Source organism: Oncorhynchus tshawytscha, linkage group LG30, assembly GCF_018296145.1.
Source record: "Oncorhynchus tshawytscha isolate Ot180627B linkage group LG30, Otsh_v2.0, whole genome shotgun sequence".
NCBI lineage: Eukaryota > Metazoa > Chordata > Actinopteri > Salmoniformes > Salmonidae > Oncorhynchus > Oncorhynchus tshawytscha.
The window spans coordinates 40,102,801-40,121,422 of NC_056458.1; the positions used below are offsets into that span (position 1 = coordinate 40,102,801).

Sequence of the window (18,622 nt, forward strand, 5' to 3'; positions counted from 1 at the left end):
CACCACAATGTAATTTACTCAAATTTGGTTAATTTTGAGGTCAATAACTCTGATAAATAGGCCTACAACATGGGCAATAAACAACTTGTATTTGAATTTTAAAAATGATAGAAGTAGCAAGCTATCAAAGTTGACCTCCGACCTCTTCTAATCTTTGGCTCTCCTTATCAAACTGAACAAAACATAGGCTATAGGCTAGTCCCCACGCAAGACTAAACCTAATCAACAAGCCTTTGACTCTCCTCCTGAACGGCCACCATAGTCCTACACAGCAAAGCCATTGGTTAGGCAGCACACAAAACAGTTTTTGATCAGAAGAGCAGAGCAGGCTGGGGCTCAGGTTTGGAATATCCATTGCAGTGTGTAATGCAGCCTAGTTTTAGGTTTCTTCGAGCATGCACTTCTTAGCCTATAGGCTATGGATCATTTGAGGCCACACTAAGTAGCCTATAGGTGCACTTGATATTGCGCGCCCAGTGGAGAATCAGAGATTAGGGGCGACACCGATATATAGCCTAATAAGCAACTAATTCTAAAACACTGAGGAATATTGACATTTCATCAATTACAAATTACATGACCCTCTCCTGGACTAGATTTAAAAAAAATACTAAACCCTCCACTTGACTGAAATGAAAAAACATGACCCTCCCCCATTTTCTTCCAGGTACCCATTATGTAAATGTGTTCCATCCCTTTCTGTTTTGTTTTCTCCAATACATTTGCTAATATTTCTAAAAACATGTTTTCACTTTGTCATTATGGGGGATTGTGTGTAGATGGGTGAGAAACAAATATATTACATTTATTTTGAATTCAGGCTGTAACAACAAAATGTGGAATAAGTTAAGGGGTATGAATACTTTCGGAAGGCACTGTAGATTCAACCATCTACTGAACTCAGGAATCCCAAATATCAGCATGTGAAATGTCTCCCTGTTGGTTTCGTGGCTTCATACAGGCAGCACGAGATTGTGATTCAGCTAACTGAGCGTGGACACTGAGGCTGAAGAGATGAGAAGTGAACAGACTTACTCAAGCTATGTTCCTGGCATTTTCATGACGTCACCTCCCTCTGTGCCAAGCCAGTTCTCACCCCGTGGTCAGAGCAAATGTTTCCACTGCAGCAAGGCCTGGGGCAAGAAGGACACAGTACTGGTTGCTGTTTAATACACAACATTCACTGGACCTCTACCCACAGTCCTACACTTCTGTAGCCAGAATATTCACTGGACCACCAACCGTCACCCCCAGTAGCTTGAATATGAGATCTGTCTCTGAAATGTACAGTATCACACAGGTGTTGCCATCGTTGTGTTGCCATCGTTGTATGCATTGTTTGTCAGTGCAGAATCCCAGTTAGTTGTATGTCCTTTTTGCTTCCGTTGGTCTACGCTAGGCGTGATCTCCTCTGGTAACCGTGGGAGTCAGATGAAAGGTACTTTGGGATGGGAAGTGAGATAGTGGTTGGTGTATTCTGGCGTCTCTCCTTCCCCTTGGTTTCTAGAGTGATGTGACATTCAGCACCTCATAATAGGCATTTGTTGTTGTTCACTAACAAACTTGGTAGCGTTCCATCAGAGATGCTAACGAGGCCAGAGAACATGGGGCGATGCCTCTCTTCAACGCGCCGATCCAATCCCACTGAATTAGAGCAACACAGCCTCTCTCCATATAACATGTAACATATTACGGAAGAGATACAGCAATAACTGTTATTAACTTCTATTAACCGTGTGAACCTGTTAAAGTTGTTTCAAAACGTCTAAACTAGTCAAATGTACTTCAGAACATTTTTATTTAGCGATAGCAAACTCACGGTTTGGTGGAAGGAGAACGTTTAATGTATTCACAATATAACAAACACCATGGAATTCAAAATTCCAAGCAACAAATGAAGCACTCTCCACAAGGCAAACAAAACACAAAACAGAGGGGCGACAGTCAGTCAGACACAATGAAGACAGCCAGAGGAAATGCAAGTATAAAGGCTCATTGTCATCACAAGACTGGGATTGATTGAAAACCAATGAACGTGTCATTCATTGTGATCATCTCTCTCTTTAATCGGGTCTCTGTCTCAGTTACAAAACCCTACCCCCACTAAACAAACAATACCTCTTTCAAAAACAACCCTTTTGTGGGGATTTTGAAGAAACACTTTTTGACAAATGAATAAAAGAAGTGATAAGTTAAACAATAACGCATGTTTATATACATAACAGGAAATAGCATGGGTCAGTTAAACGTAAGAGTGTGCACTTCTGTTGGTCCTATGCTGTCTCTCTGCTCCCTATCATTGGTCTTTCGCATGCCTCAGGAATTCCTTCATGCCATATAAACAAGAAGTCTGAGGCAGAGTCCCACTCACTTAACTGTTGAGGCCGTCGTCTGTACAAAGTTTGTTTACCAAACCGAAATGGACATCGCCGTAAATCTACAAAGAAATGTTTAGGGTGAGAGATGAGCAGCATAAATCTTAATATTTTGTGGAAATGTATGTTTGCGTTCTCTTCTCTCCAATCATTTGACATTTCACAAAACATTTCACACCATTCAGTACATTGAATTTTTTTGTTGTTGCTCAAAACTGGATTTTCAGAGTCCTCAAACAGAAGATCCACACATGGGTGAACGTGATATATAGTCTCGCTATTGTTATTTCACTGCTGCTCTTTAATGACTTGTTACTTATTCTTATCCATATTTTTTAAAACTGCATTGTTGGTTCGGGGCTCGTAAGTAAGCTGTTGTATTTGGCGTATGTGATTAATACAATTTTATTTGATATAGTACATGAGCACATGTACACTACATGACCAAAAGTGAACATCTCATTACAAAATCTTGGGCATTAATATGGAGTTGGTCACCCCTTTGCTGTCATAACAGCCTCCACTCTTCTGGGAAGCCTTTCCACTAGATGTTGGAACATTGCTGCGGAGACTTGCTTCCATTCAGCCACAAGGGCAGTAGTGAGGTTGGGTGATTAGGTCTGGCTCGCAGTCAGCGTTCCAATTAATCCCAAAGGTGTTCGCTGGGATTGAGGTCAGGGCTATGAGCAGGCCAGTCAAGTTCTTCCACACTGATCTCAACAAATCATTTATGTATGCACCTCGCTTTGTGCACAATGGCATTGTCATACTGAAACAGGAAAGGGCCTTCCCCAAGATATACCTTTACTGGAACTAAGGGGCCTAACCCAAACCATGGAAAACAGCCCCAGACCATTATTCCTCCTCCACCAAACTTTACAGTTGGCACTACGCATTGGGGCAGATATCGTTCTCCTGGCATTTGCCAAACCCAGTCGTCCATCACAATGTCAGAAGAGTGATTCATAATTTCAGAGAACGCGTTTCCACTGCTCCATAGTTCAAGGGCTGCGAGCTTTATACCATGGTGATCTTAGGCTTGTGTGCGGCTGCTCAGGCATGGAAACCCATTTCATGAAGCTCTAGAAAAACAGTTATTGTGCTTATGTTGCTTCCAGAGACAGTGTGGAACTCGGTAGTGAGTGTGCAACCGACAGACAGACAATTTCTACGCACTATAGCACTAGGCGGTCCCGTTCTGTGACCAACCACTTTGTGGCTGAGCCATTGTTGCTCCTGCACATTATCAGTACTTCCAGCTCTAGCAAGGCAGAAATTTGACGAACTGACATGTTGGAAAGGTGGCATCCTATGACGGTGCCACATTGAAAGTCACTGAGCTCTTCAGTAAAGGCCATTCTACTGCCAATTTTCTTCTATGGAGATTGCATGGCTGTGTGCTTGATTTAGCCAAATCCACTAATTAGAAGGAGGTGTTCCAAGGGTTTTTCCTTTATTATGATAACTAGAATAATAGTGAAAACATCAACTATGAAATCACACATATGGAATCAGGTAGTAACCAAAAAAAAGTGTCAAACAAAGCAAAATATATTTTACATTTCAGACTCTTCAAATAGTTACCCATCGCCTTGATGACAGCTTTACACAGTCTTGGCATTCTCTCAACTAGCTGTATGTAGAGTATGAGGAGAGCAATAAAATATTTATCTGTGAATGAATAGGATTGGGAAAACAAACAAGTACCAAACACAAAGAAAACTCACGGTACTGTTACACAACAGGAAAAGGCTTCGCTCATCCTAATCCCCTCACAATGAACACATATCAATCAGAGTGCTGCAAGTAAGCCTTGCTGGATCATCATTAAACACAGAATAATAACAGCTCTCTGTGCTTTCACTTGGTCAAATATTCAATAGAAATGAATAAAACCACAACATTGATCATATCAAAACAGAACGACATCACACAAGACATTCATCATTATGGAAATAATGTCTAAAATGAAGATTTATTGTAGTGCAACTCCAAACAAGTCAAAACGAATAATACGTTCCCTGGTGAGGAGGGCCTTTTCTGGGTAAGGCTGACATTGAAGGTCAGCATGGGGATTCCATATTATTAGAGTGAACAGATTCACTGCTTCTAGAGCCTAAAATAAAACATCTGGTGGAAGGAGGTAGAGGACCGACAGGGAGAGTTCTTGGGCATTTCATTTTGAATCATTTAAAGTAAGCTTAGTTTGTGAGATCCAAAGGATATTTCAAGCAAATAATCTGGAATGGAAATGCATCATTTCATTTAAAAAAATAAGAGTTACCTCTTTAGTGGAACTTTGTGAGACCACAATACATGACTGTAGCTTAAATAGCACTGGTAATACTGTACATAATCGGCCTCGTTGAATGTGCTTATGTACCATATAAAACCCATCATGCGGAAAATTCCTCTACAAATCAGTTGAAAAAAATAACATTGGCTGGCATAAGGCTTAGCGTTTGAAATAAGTGTTTTCAAAAGAAAACAGAAATGTGCAGTTACATATCAAAGTGCTTTTTTCCATTCACCTTTTTGGTTTTTATCTATAGTGCCTTCATTTTAAATGCATAAAAAAACTACAAATATATGGAGATTAAATCTACTGCCTATTTTGACAGATATACAGCATTTATCACCCTCTTTTAGATTCTGACAAACACATACAGTCTAGTATGAATGATGAAAAAGACCACAAGGCCAGAATATAATCCTAAAGCTTATTTTATATATATATATTCTTTTCTTTTTTAAATTGCAGGCAGAGGTGAAAAGGACATCAAATGAAAAGTGATACAAGGTGATGTACAGGACATTCCACATTGTAGTCCTAACTTTAAAACCCTTCTAAGACACATATATTCCTTATACATACGGACACCCATGTGATTGTGCTGGCTGGTAACAACCCAGGATGGATGAAGCAGAGGGGGTTCAGGACTCTATAAGCCCAGAGAGGTGATGGATGGCTGGGGGAAATGAGTAGAATGGGGACCTAGTGGTGGTCCTCACAGAGGGAGGGTGTTGAGCAGGGACTCTAGCTGCTCTTCCCCCAGACGCTGCGTCTCATCTAGGTCCTTCATCCTGATGAGGAGCGAGGCCTTGGTCTGGACGAAGTGCCGGTAGTCCTGGAGCTGCTCGGCTGTCAGGCAGCGAGACAGGAAGTTAGACACCATCTGCTCCCGTCTGTCCAGGTTGTCCTTCAGGTCTTTGGCGTCCTCCCGCTGCTTACACAGTAGACGGTGACGGTTGTCCAGAGAATCCTGCCAAGGAAATTTAAAAAAAAGATTGGATGAAATTAAGCACAACATTCCCTAAAATGTCTACTCATTAGCCAATGTGTACTAGTAGTGTAAATGGAAAGGCGTTTTGCTGTTCATGGTGCAGTATTTCTTTAGGTCAACAGAGGGCAGGGTAGATAGAAATGTGCATGGAAACTGGTTGAGTTTCAGTGACTCAATGTAAATCCCAGCACTGCTGATAGCAGCAGAAAATACAGTGCACTAAAACACACTCAGGAGTCAATGTGAAATTCACAGAAAATAATTCAACTATGAGCCTATTGAATGCACATCTGTTCAAAGCATGTCTCTCTCACTTTCTCCTCTGCGTCGGTGTGCTGGTCCACGGTACTCAAGGTGTTCTGCACGCGGGCTAGCCGGGCGGACAGACACAGCAGCAGGCTAACCACACGCTCCAAGTCTCCTACGAACAGGCAATAGCGCTCCACCTCCACCGCTGTGCAGTGCTCCCGAACCAGGGCCTCCACGGCCTCGCCACGCAACCCGTTCTCCTCCACCTCCACCTGCAGGGCACCACGGGGCTCCTCCAAGGCCAACAGGCGCTCCTCAATACACGTCACTAGCAGCCTCTATAGGAAGGGGAGGGAACACTATACATTACAATACAGTCTGCTTGTGGGTGTGTGATTTGTGCAAGAGAAAGAGAGGGGACATAAGGCTTGTCACGGTCTTCTCAAAACAAACAGGATATAAAATAGGAGTCTGACAGTTTCTGGTATCTCAATAATCTGGTAAGACGTTAAACTGAAGCCAAACAAAGTTGAACTGCATCCAGGGCACAGTTTTCTAAATGTTTTATCCAGAATGATAGACTCCGTAATCCTCTTTTTGGCTATACAGGATTAAATCGATCTGGCATTTGAGCCAGTTTGAGAAAATAACCTGATAGGATCCTTTCTGACCCAGATACCACAATATCACAGAATCCACATGTTCAGTTCTTTGAACAGGCCTCCACCTCGCCATCTACTGGGCAGGTTGTGGTACTACTTCCCAACTCTCAACAGAAAACAAAGCTGATTAAAACTACACAAATAAAGGTTGATAAAAAAACATGTATAAAAACATACAATCCTGATTAAAGCTCAGATTGGATTACCAAATTGTTATCCTATCCAGAGGATCAGAATATAACTTTTCAGTTTTGAAAAACCCAATTCTAACCTTTAATCCTATCCGATTGCTACAATCCGATCGGAAAACTTTTGAAAAACTGGGCCCTGATGATATTCAGATCACATGAGGTTGGTATCTGGAGCAGAAAAAGTGGAATGTTACCAAACACATGGTTTCCGTGTTTGCTGCCATTCCATTTGCTCCGTTCCGGACATTATTATGAGCCATCCTCCCCTCAGCAGACTCCACTGATTCAGATGACATCATCAACTGGAAGAGATCAAGTAAATATACTTCTATTACAAAAAAAGAATGCAGAGCTAAATGACCTTCTTCTCTGTGACATCCATCTTGCTTTGTGGCTCTGGTTGGGGTTGGACTTTCTCATCAACAGGAGATGTGGGAGGTGCTTCAGGATCATCCACTGTTTTAGAGCTTTAGGAAGACACACACAGTGATATTGATGTATATGGATGAGATCAACCATGGAATAATGTCCATGCGTCTTTAGCATGGACACGTGTCTTTTAATCTGTCCAGGTGCAGTGAGGTAACTGCCGCTGATCCAGGAAGTGGCCATCAGACACCTGAACAGTACAATATAACAGCTGCTGATACAGGACGTGGCCATCAGACACCTGAACATTACAACATCATGAGATACTCACCCGTCAGCAGCATGCAGTGTCATGATGTCTCTCTGCTTCTTCTTATAGTACTCCTCCATCAGCAGAGTGTCTTCTGACAGGAGCTGCTCCATCAGCATCAGCACCGTCTTACGATTGGTCAACGGGTACAGCACCCGTGCCAGCGATTGATCCGTTGTGACCACCTCCTCCACCAGCTCCTCCCACTTTGTATCCTCGGTGGTGGGTGTCTTTTCTGGGCTCTCCGTCTCTCCTGCTGGGGTCTCCTCCTCCCCCTCCTTCTCGGTTTCCTTGTCTTCTCCTGGGTGTTGGCCCTCTCCACTCTGGCAGGTGTCAGTGTCAGGGACTGGTGTGGTGGAGGAAGTTGTAAGGGCACTAGCTGCTGTAGCATGGGCTAGAGTTGGAGTCTCTCCCTCGGTCAGATTATCAGAAAGGGCTGGGCCCTGATCCTCCACTTGGCTCCCTGGTTCAGGTGGTATGACCCACAGAGTCGGGTCTGTGGTGACTCCACAGCTCAGGGAGACTTCCTGAGAGGCCTCGGGCTGAGTCGTCTCAATGGGCTCGTCCACCGACTGCTCTCTCTCCATAGTGTGTTGTATAGGAGGGGCGGTTTTCACACTGCTGGAATAAGAGCGATATTAGAAAATGGAATATCAACAGTGATCAATAGCCATTGTTACTTTATACGGTGCCCTCCACTAATATTGGCACCCTTGGTAAATATGAGCAAAACAGGCGGGGAAAAATAAAAAAATCTTTGTTTATCTTCTTGGTCATCCATTCAAAATATTCACAAAAATCTAACTTTTAAAAATAAATTCTTAACTTCAAACAAATATTTTTCTCAAATATATGTGTGCCACTATTATTGGCACCCTTTCATTCAATACTTTGTGCAACCTCCCTTTGCCAAGATAACTCAGAGCGGTTTTCTCCTGTAATGGGTAATGAGGTTGGAGAACACATGACAAAGGATCTGAAACCATTTCTCCATACAGAATCTCCAGATCCTTCAGACTCCCAGGTCCACTGGGAGCTCATCCCACAGGTTTTCTATGGGGTTTAGTACAGGGGACGGGGTTGGCCACAACAAAACCTTGATTATGTGGTCAGTCGACCATTTTTGTGTTGATGTGGAGGTGTGCTTTGGATCATTGTCCTGCTGGAAGATCCAACCAAGGCCCAGTTAAAGCTTCCTAGCAGAGACAGTCAGGTTTTGATTTAATATCTGCTGCTACTTGGAGTCCATGATATTATGTTTCCTAACAAGTTGTCCAGGTCCTTTGGAAGAAAAACATGCCCACAACAAAGATAAACCACCAGACTTCACAGTGGGGATGAGGTACTTTTCTGCATGGCTATCTTTCGGTCTACTCCAAACCCACCTCTGGTGTTTGTTTCCAAAAAGCTATATTTTACTCTCATCTGACCATAGAACCCAGTCCCATTGAAACTCTATTTTAGTCTCATCTGACCATAGAACCCAGTCCCATTGAAACTCTATTTTGGTCTCATCTGACCATAGAACCTGGCCCCGTTGAAACTATATTTTGGTCTCATCTGACCATAGAACCTGGCCCCGTTGAAACTCTATTTTGGTCTCATCTGACCATAGAACCCGGCCCAGTTGAAAGTTCCAGTAACGTTTGGAAAACTGTAGGCGCTTGAATTTGTTGTTTGATGACAGCAAAGGCTTTTTATGTCAACCCTCCTAAACAACTTGTGGTTACGTAGGTGGCGTCTGATTGTAGTTTTGGACCCAACTAACGTCTACAATTCTCCATGCTGATAGTTAACATCTCCAGTTGATTTAAACTTCTTAAATTATTGCCCTGATAGTGGAAATGGGCCTTTTCAACCACTGAGCTATTTTCTCATAGTCAATTCCTGATCTGTGCAGCTCAACAACCTTTTGTCACTCATCATTACTGTATTCTCGGGTCTTTCCCATAGTGATGGATGACTATGGGAACTTGGCCTGTATGTCACCTCATATTTATACCCCAGTGAAACAGGAAGTCTTAGCATACCATTTAAGTGTTCCTAAGCATACCATTTAAGTGTTCCTAAGCATACCATTTAAGTGTTCCTAAGCATACCATTTAAGTGTTCCTAAGCATACCATTTAAGTGTTCCTAAGCATACCATTTAAGTGTTCCTAAGCATACCATTTAAGTGTTCCTAAGCATACCATTTAAGTGTTCCTAAGCATACCATTTAAGTGTTCCTAAGCATACCATTTAAGTGTTCCTAAGCATACCATTTAAGTGTTCCTAAGCATACCATTTAAGTGTTCCTAAGCATACCATTTAAGTGTTCCTAAGCATACCATTTAAGTGTTCCTAAGCATACCATTTAAGTATTCCTAAGCATACCATTTAAGTATTCCTAAGCATACCATTTAAGTATTCCTAATCATACCATTTAAGTATTCCTAATCACTCAGGTGAACTTAAAAATGTAAAATAAGAATGGGAATATACTTTAGTTAGGTTTTACTCATAAGATGTTTGAGTTTGAGAAAAATATTTATTTCACATTTCTTTTTTTCAATCATTTTACTTCAATTAAAAAAGGTTTGATTTTTTGAATGAAGACCAAGAGGATACACAGCAAAGACATTTTTTTACAGCCCGTTTTGCTCATATTTACCAATGGTGCCAATATATGTAGAGGGAACTATACATTAACTTAATGATGAGAATTTTGTTTGGAGAGTGAGGGTCACTTTATCATAATATAGTTACATACTTCGAGCCAGTCTTGCTCCCGCCAGTGCCCCTGGGATGGGTATGTATGGAGGGAAAAGTTGAGGTGGACTTGACCAATCTCTCACTGGACTGCTGACCATTAAGGTACGATGGGAGTGGGACGTCGCAGGAGAGCCCAGTGGTCTCTACCACCTCTTTAACCAAAGGGACAAAGTTGTATGATCCAGGGGACCCATCTGAATGAGCCCTGACCTGAGACGAGGTGTTTGATACTGGGGAATTAGACGTAGTGGACTCCCTGGTGCTTTTTGTCATCTCCCTACTTTTCTCCCTACTGCCCAGCTGTGGTGCAGAGTCCTGCTTGAAGAGGGGCTTCCTCTGGGTCTCGCTGAAGGACGGTACGCTGCTTTTTTCCTGGCCTGGTCCTGGGGCTCCCTGCCTGCTGTGGAGCTGGCCCAGCTGCTCAGAGGTCTTACTGAGGACTGAGGAGCTGCTGACCTGGGACACACCCAACTCCTCCAGGGACTTTCCCCGCTTGACCACCATCCGGACCCGCCGACCCATCACCCGGACTCGCTGACCCTCAGGGACAATCTTCGCTTGGTCTCTCCTTACCACCACACTCTCCTCATCCACTGGCCTCTGAGTCTGAGCACTGAAAAGTTATACAGAGATTGTGATGAGCTAGAGATGCTTTGGAGACTTACATTCCTGGTTCCACTCAGATATTCTATGCCTTTATCTTACCCTAACCATAGCTGATGAAAAAAAGACTCCCTGAACATAGCTGAAATGAAGTTTGATGTTTTGTCTACATACGTCATAGATGGTGTTCACTTTCAGTGCTGCAATAAATCACATCTGAGCAAACATCCATGTTCAACAGCAAGGCATACAGTAAATCTTACAGGCGCAGATACTCCCACTTTCACAAACAAGTGAGGGCAACATACCTGGACGTGTCCATAGCATTGACTGGTGAGGGATCATTCATGTAGTTGTGACCCTGTAGCCAAACATACCAAGAATCCCCATTCATAACACCCTTTGAACATCTGTGTTACATTCAGTAAAGTGACATGGTCCTCTATAAAACTCAATACAAGTCTACAAATCCTATTCAATTATTTTAAATGCAATAATATCAAGAGTTCTGATAAGGCTTACCTGAAATGCATGGGGTGTTGAGGTGAAGCGGTTTCTGAACAACTCAGGTGGATCTGGTTGGTCCAGAAGACTCTCCTCAGAGGCAGACTTCCCCTGAGAGGGGCTGGTTGACTCTCTCCAGCTAGCCTGGTGGGAATGACCTCCGGACTGAGAGGAGCTGAATTGGGCATGCTTCATGGAGCTGGAGGTCGAGTCCAGGACGCATCCAGCGGAATGGGGCCTGTACAGCTTCTTCTTGGGGCCTCCTTTATTCCCAGACTGAGGCTTGGGACCCCAGTCAGATGGCTTCCCAGCCATGGAGTGCCCCTGTTTGGGGGATTGAGAGGCTTGAGGGGCAGGCTGCTGGGGCTCAGCCACCTTGAGACCCGTCTTGCGCTCCATGTAGGCCACCAGGGCCTTGTGCTGGAGGTGCTGCAGGGAGGTCTTGGAGAGGCTGGAGGTGGACAGGGCCCTGCCTTTGGTCTCAAACATCTTCCTCCTAGCTGCCACCAGGCCCTGTTCTCCCAGCTCCTCATCATCACCTGAGAGTACCAGCAGTCCTACTTCACCTGAGTCACCCAGCTGGTTCAGCTTCTCCGGCTCGGAGTAGCACAGCTCCTTCTGCTCTGGAGTCAGACGCCTCCTGCCCCCGATACGAGCCAACTGAGGCTGGGCAACGTTCTCTGGCCTCTCTTTCTCAACCTCCTTCAGCATTTCCTTTATGTCCTCCTTATCTGTCCCCTCAGACTGTGTTGGGGAGGGGGTGAGTGTGTCTGCTGAGGTCTCAGAGTCCTGTGAAGAGGAGACTGTGTGAAGTACCGTGGGCCTGAGCTCACTCTGCCTCACTCTGTGGGGCCAGGACAGCTGCAGGTCACTCCTCTTAAAGGAGGTCTCCCTGAGGACCTGATCCTGGGCGCCCTTCAGTTTCTCCTTGTAGTACTTCTTAAAGGAGTCGTCCAGCGTGTTGCAGGGGTGGGCGATAGCCTCCGAGCTCTCCTCCTTGGATGTTTCACCCTGTGATGTCCTATCACTACAGCTAACAGGAGCTTGCCTTTCCTGATGAGCAGCATTGAGGCCTGCATCTTCACCTTGCATACCGACCTCAATGTCATTTTTGAGCTTCAAATTCAAATTCAGGCCCGTCCTGTTGGCTCCAGTGAGGTGGTACAGCAGCGGGGTGTTTTCCTTGTTGATGTTCTGGCTGGCAACGCCTCCTAACGGCCGCCTCCTCCCTGCGTTGACTTGTTCGTCTCTCTTGTGGTGGGTGGCCTGCTCCATGCTGATTGGTGGAGGGACTTCCTGGTTGTGGGAATTTGATAACAGCGGACAGTTCTCCTCTGGGCCGCAGGAGAAGATGTGGTGGTTAGGGCTGTGATGCCTGCCGATCTCTCTGCTCTGGATCTTGAGACTTTGTTGTAAAGCATCGGAACTGCGGGAGCGCCGGTTTAAAATGTGAGCGGGGCCATATGAAATCCTACTCTGAATCTGTTTCGCCTCATCTTGGCTTCTGGAGTTTATATCTTGACGCTTGGAGTAAAACTCCCTGACATCGGTTTTTGTGGTGTCATGGGTGATATAGTTCCTCTGTTGGGTGTTCCTGAACATGTGGTCCATGGTGCTGTGCAACCTCTCCCTGTCCACAGGCTCAGACACAGGGCTCTCACTGCCTTCTGACACACACAGAGAACCATGGTTCAGACTGGACTCTGACGACTTACAAACACCTGTAACGAAGTAGAACTGGCCCTTGTGTTGGATGCTGCTGTTGGCCATGTTCTGTGCCACATGCAAGGGGATGGCAGATGGCGGTGGCTCCGGCAGGAGGGACCCGCGGGGCTCTTGCACCCTCTTACAGTGACCCTCCGAATGGCCGCCACCGGCACTACCAGCCTGCTGATTAGGGTGCTGCTCAGGCTGACTCGTGCGAGGGGGTGATCGGCTTAAGACGTTTGCTGACGTTTGCTGCTCAGGGTTCTTATCCGTGTGGTCAGAGTTGACTGGGTCCCTGTGATAGGGCTGTGAGGCCCTACGACCATAGACTAGGTCAGGCCTGAGACAGGCAGCATCAGGATTATCTGTCCGGGGTCGTGGAGGAGACCTGTCTGCCAGCTGGCCCTCGGGACTGTGCTGCGACCTGCAGTTCTCCAGGTTCCTGGTGACTATGAAGCTGTCCAGGCGGTCGGGGGGCAGAGGAGGAGGGGGTGGCAGCTTTTCTTGATTCTGATCACAGTACTGTGTTGCACTCAGGCAGCCATTGTTGTTGCAATACTGGTTTGAGATGGCCTCCATGGAGCGGTAGAGCTGATCCATGCTCTTGGCGTCAGAGTCGAGGACGTTGGGGTGGTAGATGGCCTTCACATACTTCAGGTCAGCATAGTGCAGGCTGTGGTGCTGGAGGTCATCTGGAAGGAAGGGGGAGGAGTAGTCTGGGGCGTTGGAGCCCCCAGAGAAGGAGCTGTAGGCCGAGTCGCCCTTGCCGTGGTGGTATGTGAACTGGTCGATGCTGCTGGTGGACTTGGCTGGGGACAGCCGACTCAATGGTAGGCTCAGAGGGTGCAGGTCCAGGTTGCTCATTTTCTCAAAGTTTAAATTATAGGAATCCATCTGGCTTTGGAAACTGAAGTGTGGACACAGGTGAAATGGAGGTGACACCGACACATTCACCTTCAGTCTTTCACTTCAGAACTCAGGGTCATTTTCTGCCTTCTAAGCTTCTTCAGTAGTGTGCTTCTTGAATAACTCTTGGAAAACAAAGAAAAGCAAAAACAGAAGAGTTATCTTAACAGAAATTAAATGTTATTTAACATGCTCCTTTTCCTCCTCCTACAGCTGGGATGTGTGGAAAACCCAACAGAAAACTCATAGGAAATGAGCTGCTTTCTCAGCGTAGCGACTGTGTTGACTACTAATACTGTGTTTGTGTTAGATTCTCATCATGGCATGTCAACTGGGGCAACACCCGCTATATCAAAAAAAGGTACAACCACAGAGCCTTTCATCTACACACAATTAAAATAAATTCTCAGAGGATTGCAGGGTTTCTCTGCATACAATTTCATATTCCCCCCCCAGCCCACCTATGTCCAAATAGTTTTTAAAAAATACAACATTTATTATTTCTTTTTTTTACGGTGTAACACTTGGACAGGACACATTTCTGTCAGGTGTGCAGTGTTTCCCTGTATTCATTTAACAGTACTCCAAAAAAATATTTATACCTACCATACATACCCGTGCAAAAGTTTGGGGTCACTTAGAAATGTCCTTGTTTAAAGAATAGCTCATTTTTTGTCCATTAAAATAACAAATTGATCAGAAATACACTGTAGACATTGTTAATGTTGTAAATGACTATTGTAGCTGTAAACGGCTGATTTTTTATGGAATATCTACATAGGCATACAGAGCTCCATTATCAGCAACCATCACCATCACTTTTAAAAAGGCTAATCGATCATTTGAAAACCCTTTTTTAATTATCTTAGCACAGCTGAAAAAACTTTTTTGCTGATTAAAACGGGCCTTCTTTAGACAGGCTGAGTATCTGGAACATCAGCATTTGTGGGTTCGATTAGGCTCAAAATGGCCAGAAACAAAGGACTTTCTTCTGAAACGCTTCAGTCTATTCTTGTTCTGAGAAATGAAGGCTATTCCATGCGAGAAATTGCCACTGGAGATCTCATACAACGTTGTGTACTACTCCCTTCACAGAACAGTGCAAACTGGTTCTAACCAGAATAGAAAGGAGCGGGAGGCCCCGGTGCACAAATGAGCAAGAGGACAAGTACATTAGTGTCTAGTTTGAGAAACAGAAGCCTCACAAGTCCTCAACTGGCAGCTTTATTAAATAGTATCCACAAAACACCAGTCTCAATGTCAACAGTGAAGAGGCGACTCCGGGATGTTGGCCTTCTAGGCAGAGTTCCTCTTTCCAGTGTCTGTTCTTTTACCCATCTTAAGATTTTATTTTTATTGGCCAGTCTGAGATCTGACTTTTTGTTTGCAACTCTGCCTAGAAGACCAGCATCCCAGAGTCGCCTCTTCATGGTTGATGTTGAGACTGGTGTTTTGCGGGTACTATTTCATTTGCAAATGTATTTAATATAAAAAACAGAAATACCTTATTTACATAAGTATTTAGACCCTTTGCTGTGAGACTCGAAAACGAGCTCAGGCGTATCCTGTTCCCATTGATCAATCAAGTTGTAGAAACATATCAAGGATGGAGTCCACCTGTGGTAAATTCAATTGATTGGACATGATTTGGAAAGGCGTGCGCACACACACACACACACCTTGTGACAAATAAATTTGATTTTACCTTAAAAAGGTTCCACAGTTGACAGTGTATGATAGAGCAAAAACAAAGCCATGAGGTCGAAGGAATTGTCCATAGAGCTCAGAAACAGGACTGTGTTGAGGCACAGATCTGGTGAAGGGTACCCAAACATTTCTGCAACATTGAAGGTCAAGAACACAGTGGCCTCCATCATTCTTAAATGGACGAAGTTTGGAACCACCAAGACTCTTCCTAGAGCGGGCCGGCAGGCCAAACTGAGCAATCGGGGGAGAAGGGCCTTGGTCAGGGAGGTGAGCAACCTTCCAGAAGGACAACCATCTCTGCAGCAGTCCACCAATCAGGCCTTTATGTTAGAGGCCACTCCTCAGTAAAAAGGGACATGACAGCCCGCTTGGAGTTCGCCAAAAGGCACCTAAAGACTTGCAGACCATGAGAAACAAGATTCACTGGTCTGATGAAACCAAGATTGAACTCTTTGGCCTGCTGAATGCCAAGCACCACGTCTGGAGGAAACGTGCAGAGAAGAATTGGAGAAACTCCAAAAATACAGGTGTACCAAGCTTGTAGCGTCATATCCAAGACAACGCTGTAATCACTGCCTAAAGTTAATCAACAAAGTACTGAGTAAAGAGTCTGAATACTTGTGTAAATGTCATATTTTTGTATTTGTAATAAATTAGCAAAAATGTCTAAACCTGTTTTTGCTTTGTTATTCAGGGTATTGTGTGTAGATTCAGGGGGCAAAACAGTTGAATCAATTTTAGAATAAGACTAATGTACAAAATCAAGGTGTCTGAATACTTTCTGAATGCACTGTACAGCATGGAACACCTGTTAGAGGTGCCTGTGAAACCAGACCCTAATTACAACTTTGAGGTGTACATCACAGCGCACAGAAAATGCCTGGAATTCCATATCTACTTGGCAAACATACTGTATTTGGGGATTAGTCATGTGTGTAATGACTATTTTATGGTTAGCCACAACTGAAGCACTGCATGTTGCACTGTGTGTTGGTTTAACTTATCAGGAAACCAACCAAGCACATACACCGTACTCAATGAAATGTGTTTGAATGACTAGACCTAATGAAAAACATACTGACCACATTAAAAACGTTTTTTATTTTATTACTAAAATGATAAAATATGTTGAGTGTTTGGTGTTAGATACAGAAAGGATGTAAAAACATGTATTTGTTTAACAGGGTAAATCAGTTAAGAACAAATTCTTATTTACAATGACAGCCTACCCCGGACGACGCTGGGCCAATTGCGCCGCCCTATGGGACTCCCAATCACGGCCGGATGTGATACAGCCTGGAGTCGAACCAGGGACTGTAGTGATGCCTCTTTCACGGAGATGCAGTGCCTTAAACCACTGCACCACTTGGGAGCCCCTGTAGTAAGCTGTGGTTTATTTTATTGTTTCAATAGAATTTTATAAAACATACAAGTTCCCCTCGAGAGTTGCCTCTCAAACATCCAAGATCCCCGCCCCCCCCAGTTCCCCTCGAGAGCTGCCCCTCAACCATCCAAGATCCAATCCAAAATCAAGGACATTTTCCTCATTCTGTATCAGGAAGCAATAACAAGTTCCAAAATAACTTTCTCCAATAACTTAAATATTTTAAATTTCATGTTGGCCTTGTTTATGTTCCTGCAACGGAAGAGATTCACTAAGCTTTCATTAACAGTGAAACTTGTCTTTCTGCCCAAAATGGTGTTTACAATACAGATATTACCAAACATCAAAATAATGATAAAGTCCACCAACAGGCGGCCTTAATGTGGGGTGATGGTAGACTAAGAAGAATGCAGGCCTCCTGGCGATTAGTCACACATACAAACAGATCAGTGTGGCCAACACAAAGACAAGCCAATGAGCACCACAGTCCTCTATGCCGACCAGGGTTCACTCCCTCATGGGCCAACACAGATAAACAAACAAATTGGTCAAATAACCACCATTCAAAATGGCTGAGGTTGCTCTGTTCTAAGTCCCACCACACCCCAAAGTGTGACAGAGCTCACCCTAGTCCCCTGGTTTGCAGCAGACTGTATGAAAATCTCCAGCTACCAGGTGCACATGTATACAGACCTCCCAGGTCTAGTTAGTGATGTTAAAAGGGGTTTGTTTGTGTGTGTTGTGGAGTGACACCCGTTTCTCCATGTGCAGCGGCTGCCTGGGCCTGCCAGGCTTCTCCCCAGTCCTGAACTGCTAGCTAGAACACATTAATGGGACCAAACAGGCCAGCGCTCATGTGGAAGTGATGGGAAGGACAGCCGGTGACAAAATGTCAGAGAGGACAGAGGCTAAATGTCCCAGACAAATACACTAACACGCACACCAGCAAACTGAACAAACCATCACAGTGACTTCCATTAGAGTCGACTCAACTCATACCAACAGATCTAAAATAGAATTATCTTTGAAGAGCACCAGACGGAAACAACTTGCCAAATCCACTGACCAATTTGTTCACGTTTTTGATTCCGTATGAGAAAAATAATAAATGACACCAAATTTCCAAGTTAAACACTTGAATTTAATAAAACTATTAGGGTTAGAATGAGGAAAATGAAGGAGCAAAACAAAAAAACAAGTTACCAGGAGAAGATGTAAAGAAGAGTTCCAGAGAAAAGAGTCCTTCTCCCCCCCCCAAGACCAAGCAGAGGCGGCGATCGCATGCCTGTGACGTCTGTCCGCCTTGCTGATGCACAATGAGCTCTGTGGCAGAGGGAACATTTCACCACAGATAGCTAGTGCTGTCCGGAAAAAAAGGCCATGCATTCCTCGCTGGCTTCAAAGACAGACAGGGCCCAGGCACGATTCATTCCCAGGGTCCTAGGCACATGGACAGCAGCCAAGCAGCAGGGGTGGGTGCTGCTCTCGCCCAAACACTCAAAGACCGACAACCAGGAGGACCCAAACACCATTTTCCATCCTCTCCCCTATTGCAGGCCCCAAACATTTGTCTTAATTTCCAAACACATTGGGCCTAGAAGTTAGATTTTACTCACTT

General features: G+C 44.4%; 1 protein-coding gene across 3 annotated transcripts in view; it reads right to left on the minus strand.

Moving 5' to 3' along the window:
- Positions 1-3,811: 3,811 nt before the first annotated feature.
- LOC112228315 (protein Shroom1) overlaps positions 3,812-18,622 on the minus strand; it is a 37,406-nt gene continuing 22,595 nt past the window's right edge. The window contains exons 2-8 of one of the 3 annotated variants that reach the window (XM_024393523.2): positions 11,319-14,038; positions 11,105-11,157; positions 10,192-10,806; positions 7,462-8,058; positions 7,123-7,228; positions 5,974-6,246; positions 3,812-5,638 (exon numbers count right to left, since the gene is read on the minus strand). In XM_024393523.2, the coding sequence (XP_024249291.1) occupies positions 5,384-5,638; positions 5,974-6,246; positions 7,123-7,228; positions 7,462-8,058; positions 10,192-10,806; positions 11,105-11,157; positions 11,319-13,901 (4,482 nt within the window). In that variant the 5' untranslated portion in view covers positions 13,902-14,038 and the 3' untranslated portion in view covers positions 3,812-5,383. Of the gene's footprint in view, positions 5,639-5,973; positions 6,247-7,122; positions 7,229-7,461; positions 8,062-10,191; positions 10,807-11,104; positions 11,158-11,318; positions 14,039-18,622 lie in introns of those variants that run through there. The other 2 variants (XM_024393522.2, XM_024393524.2) reach the window with 2 other exon arrangements.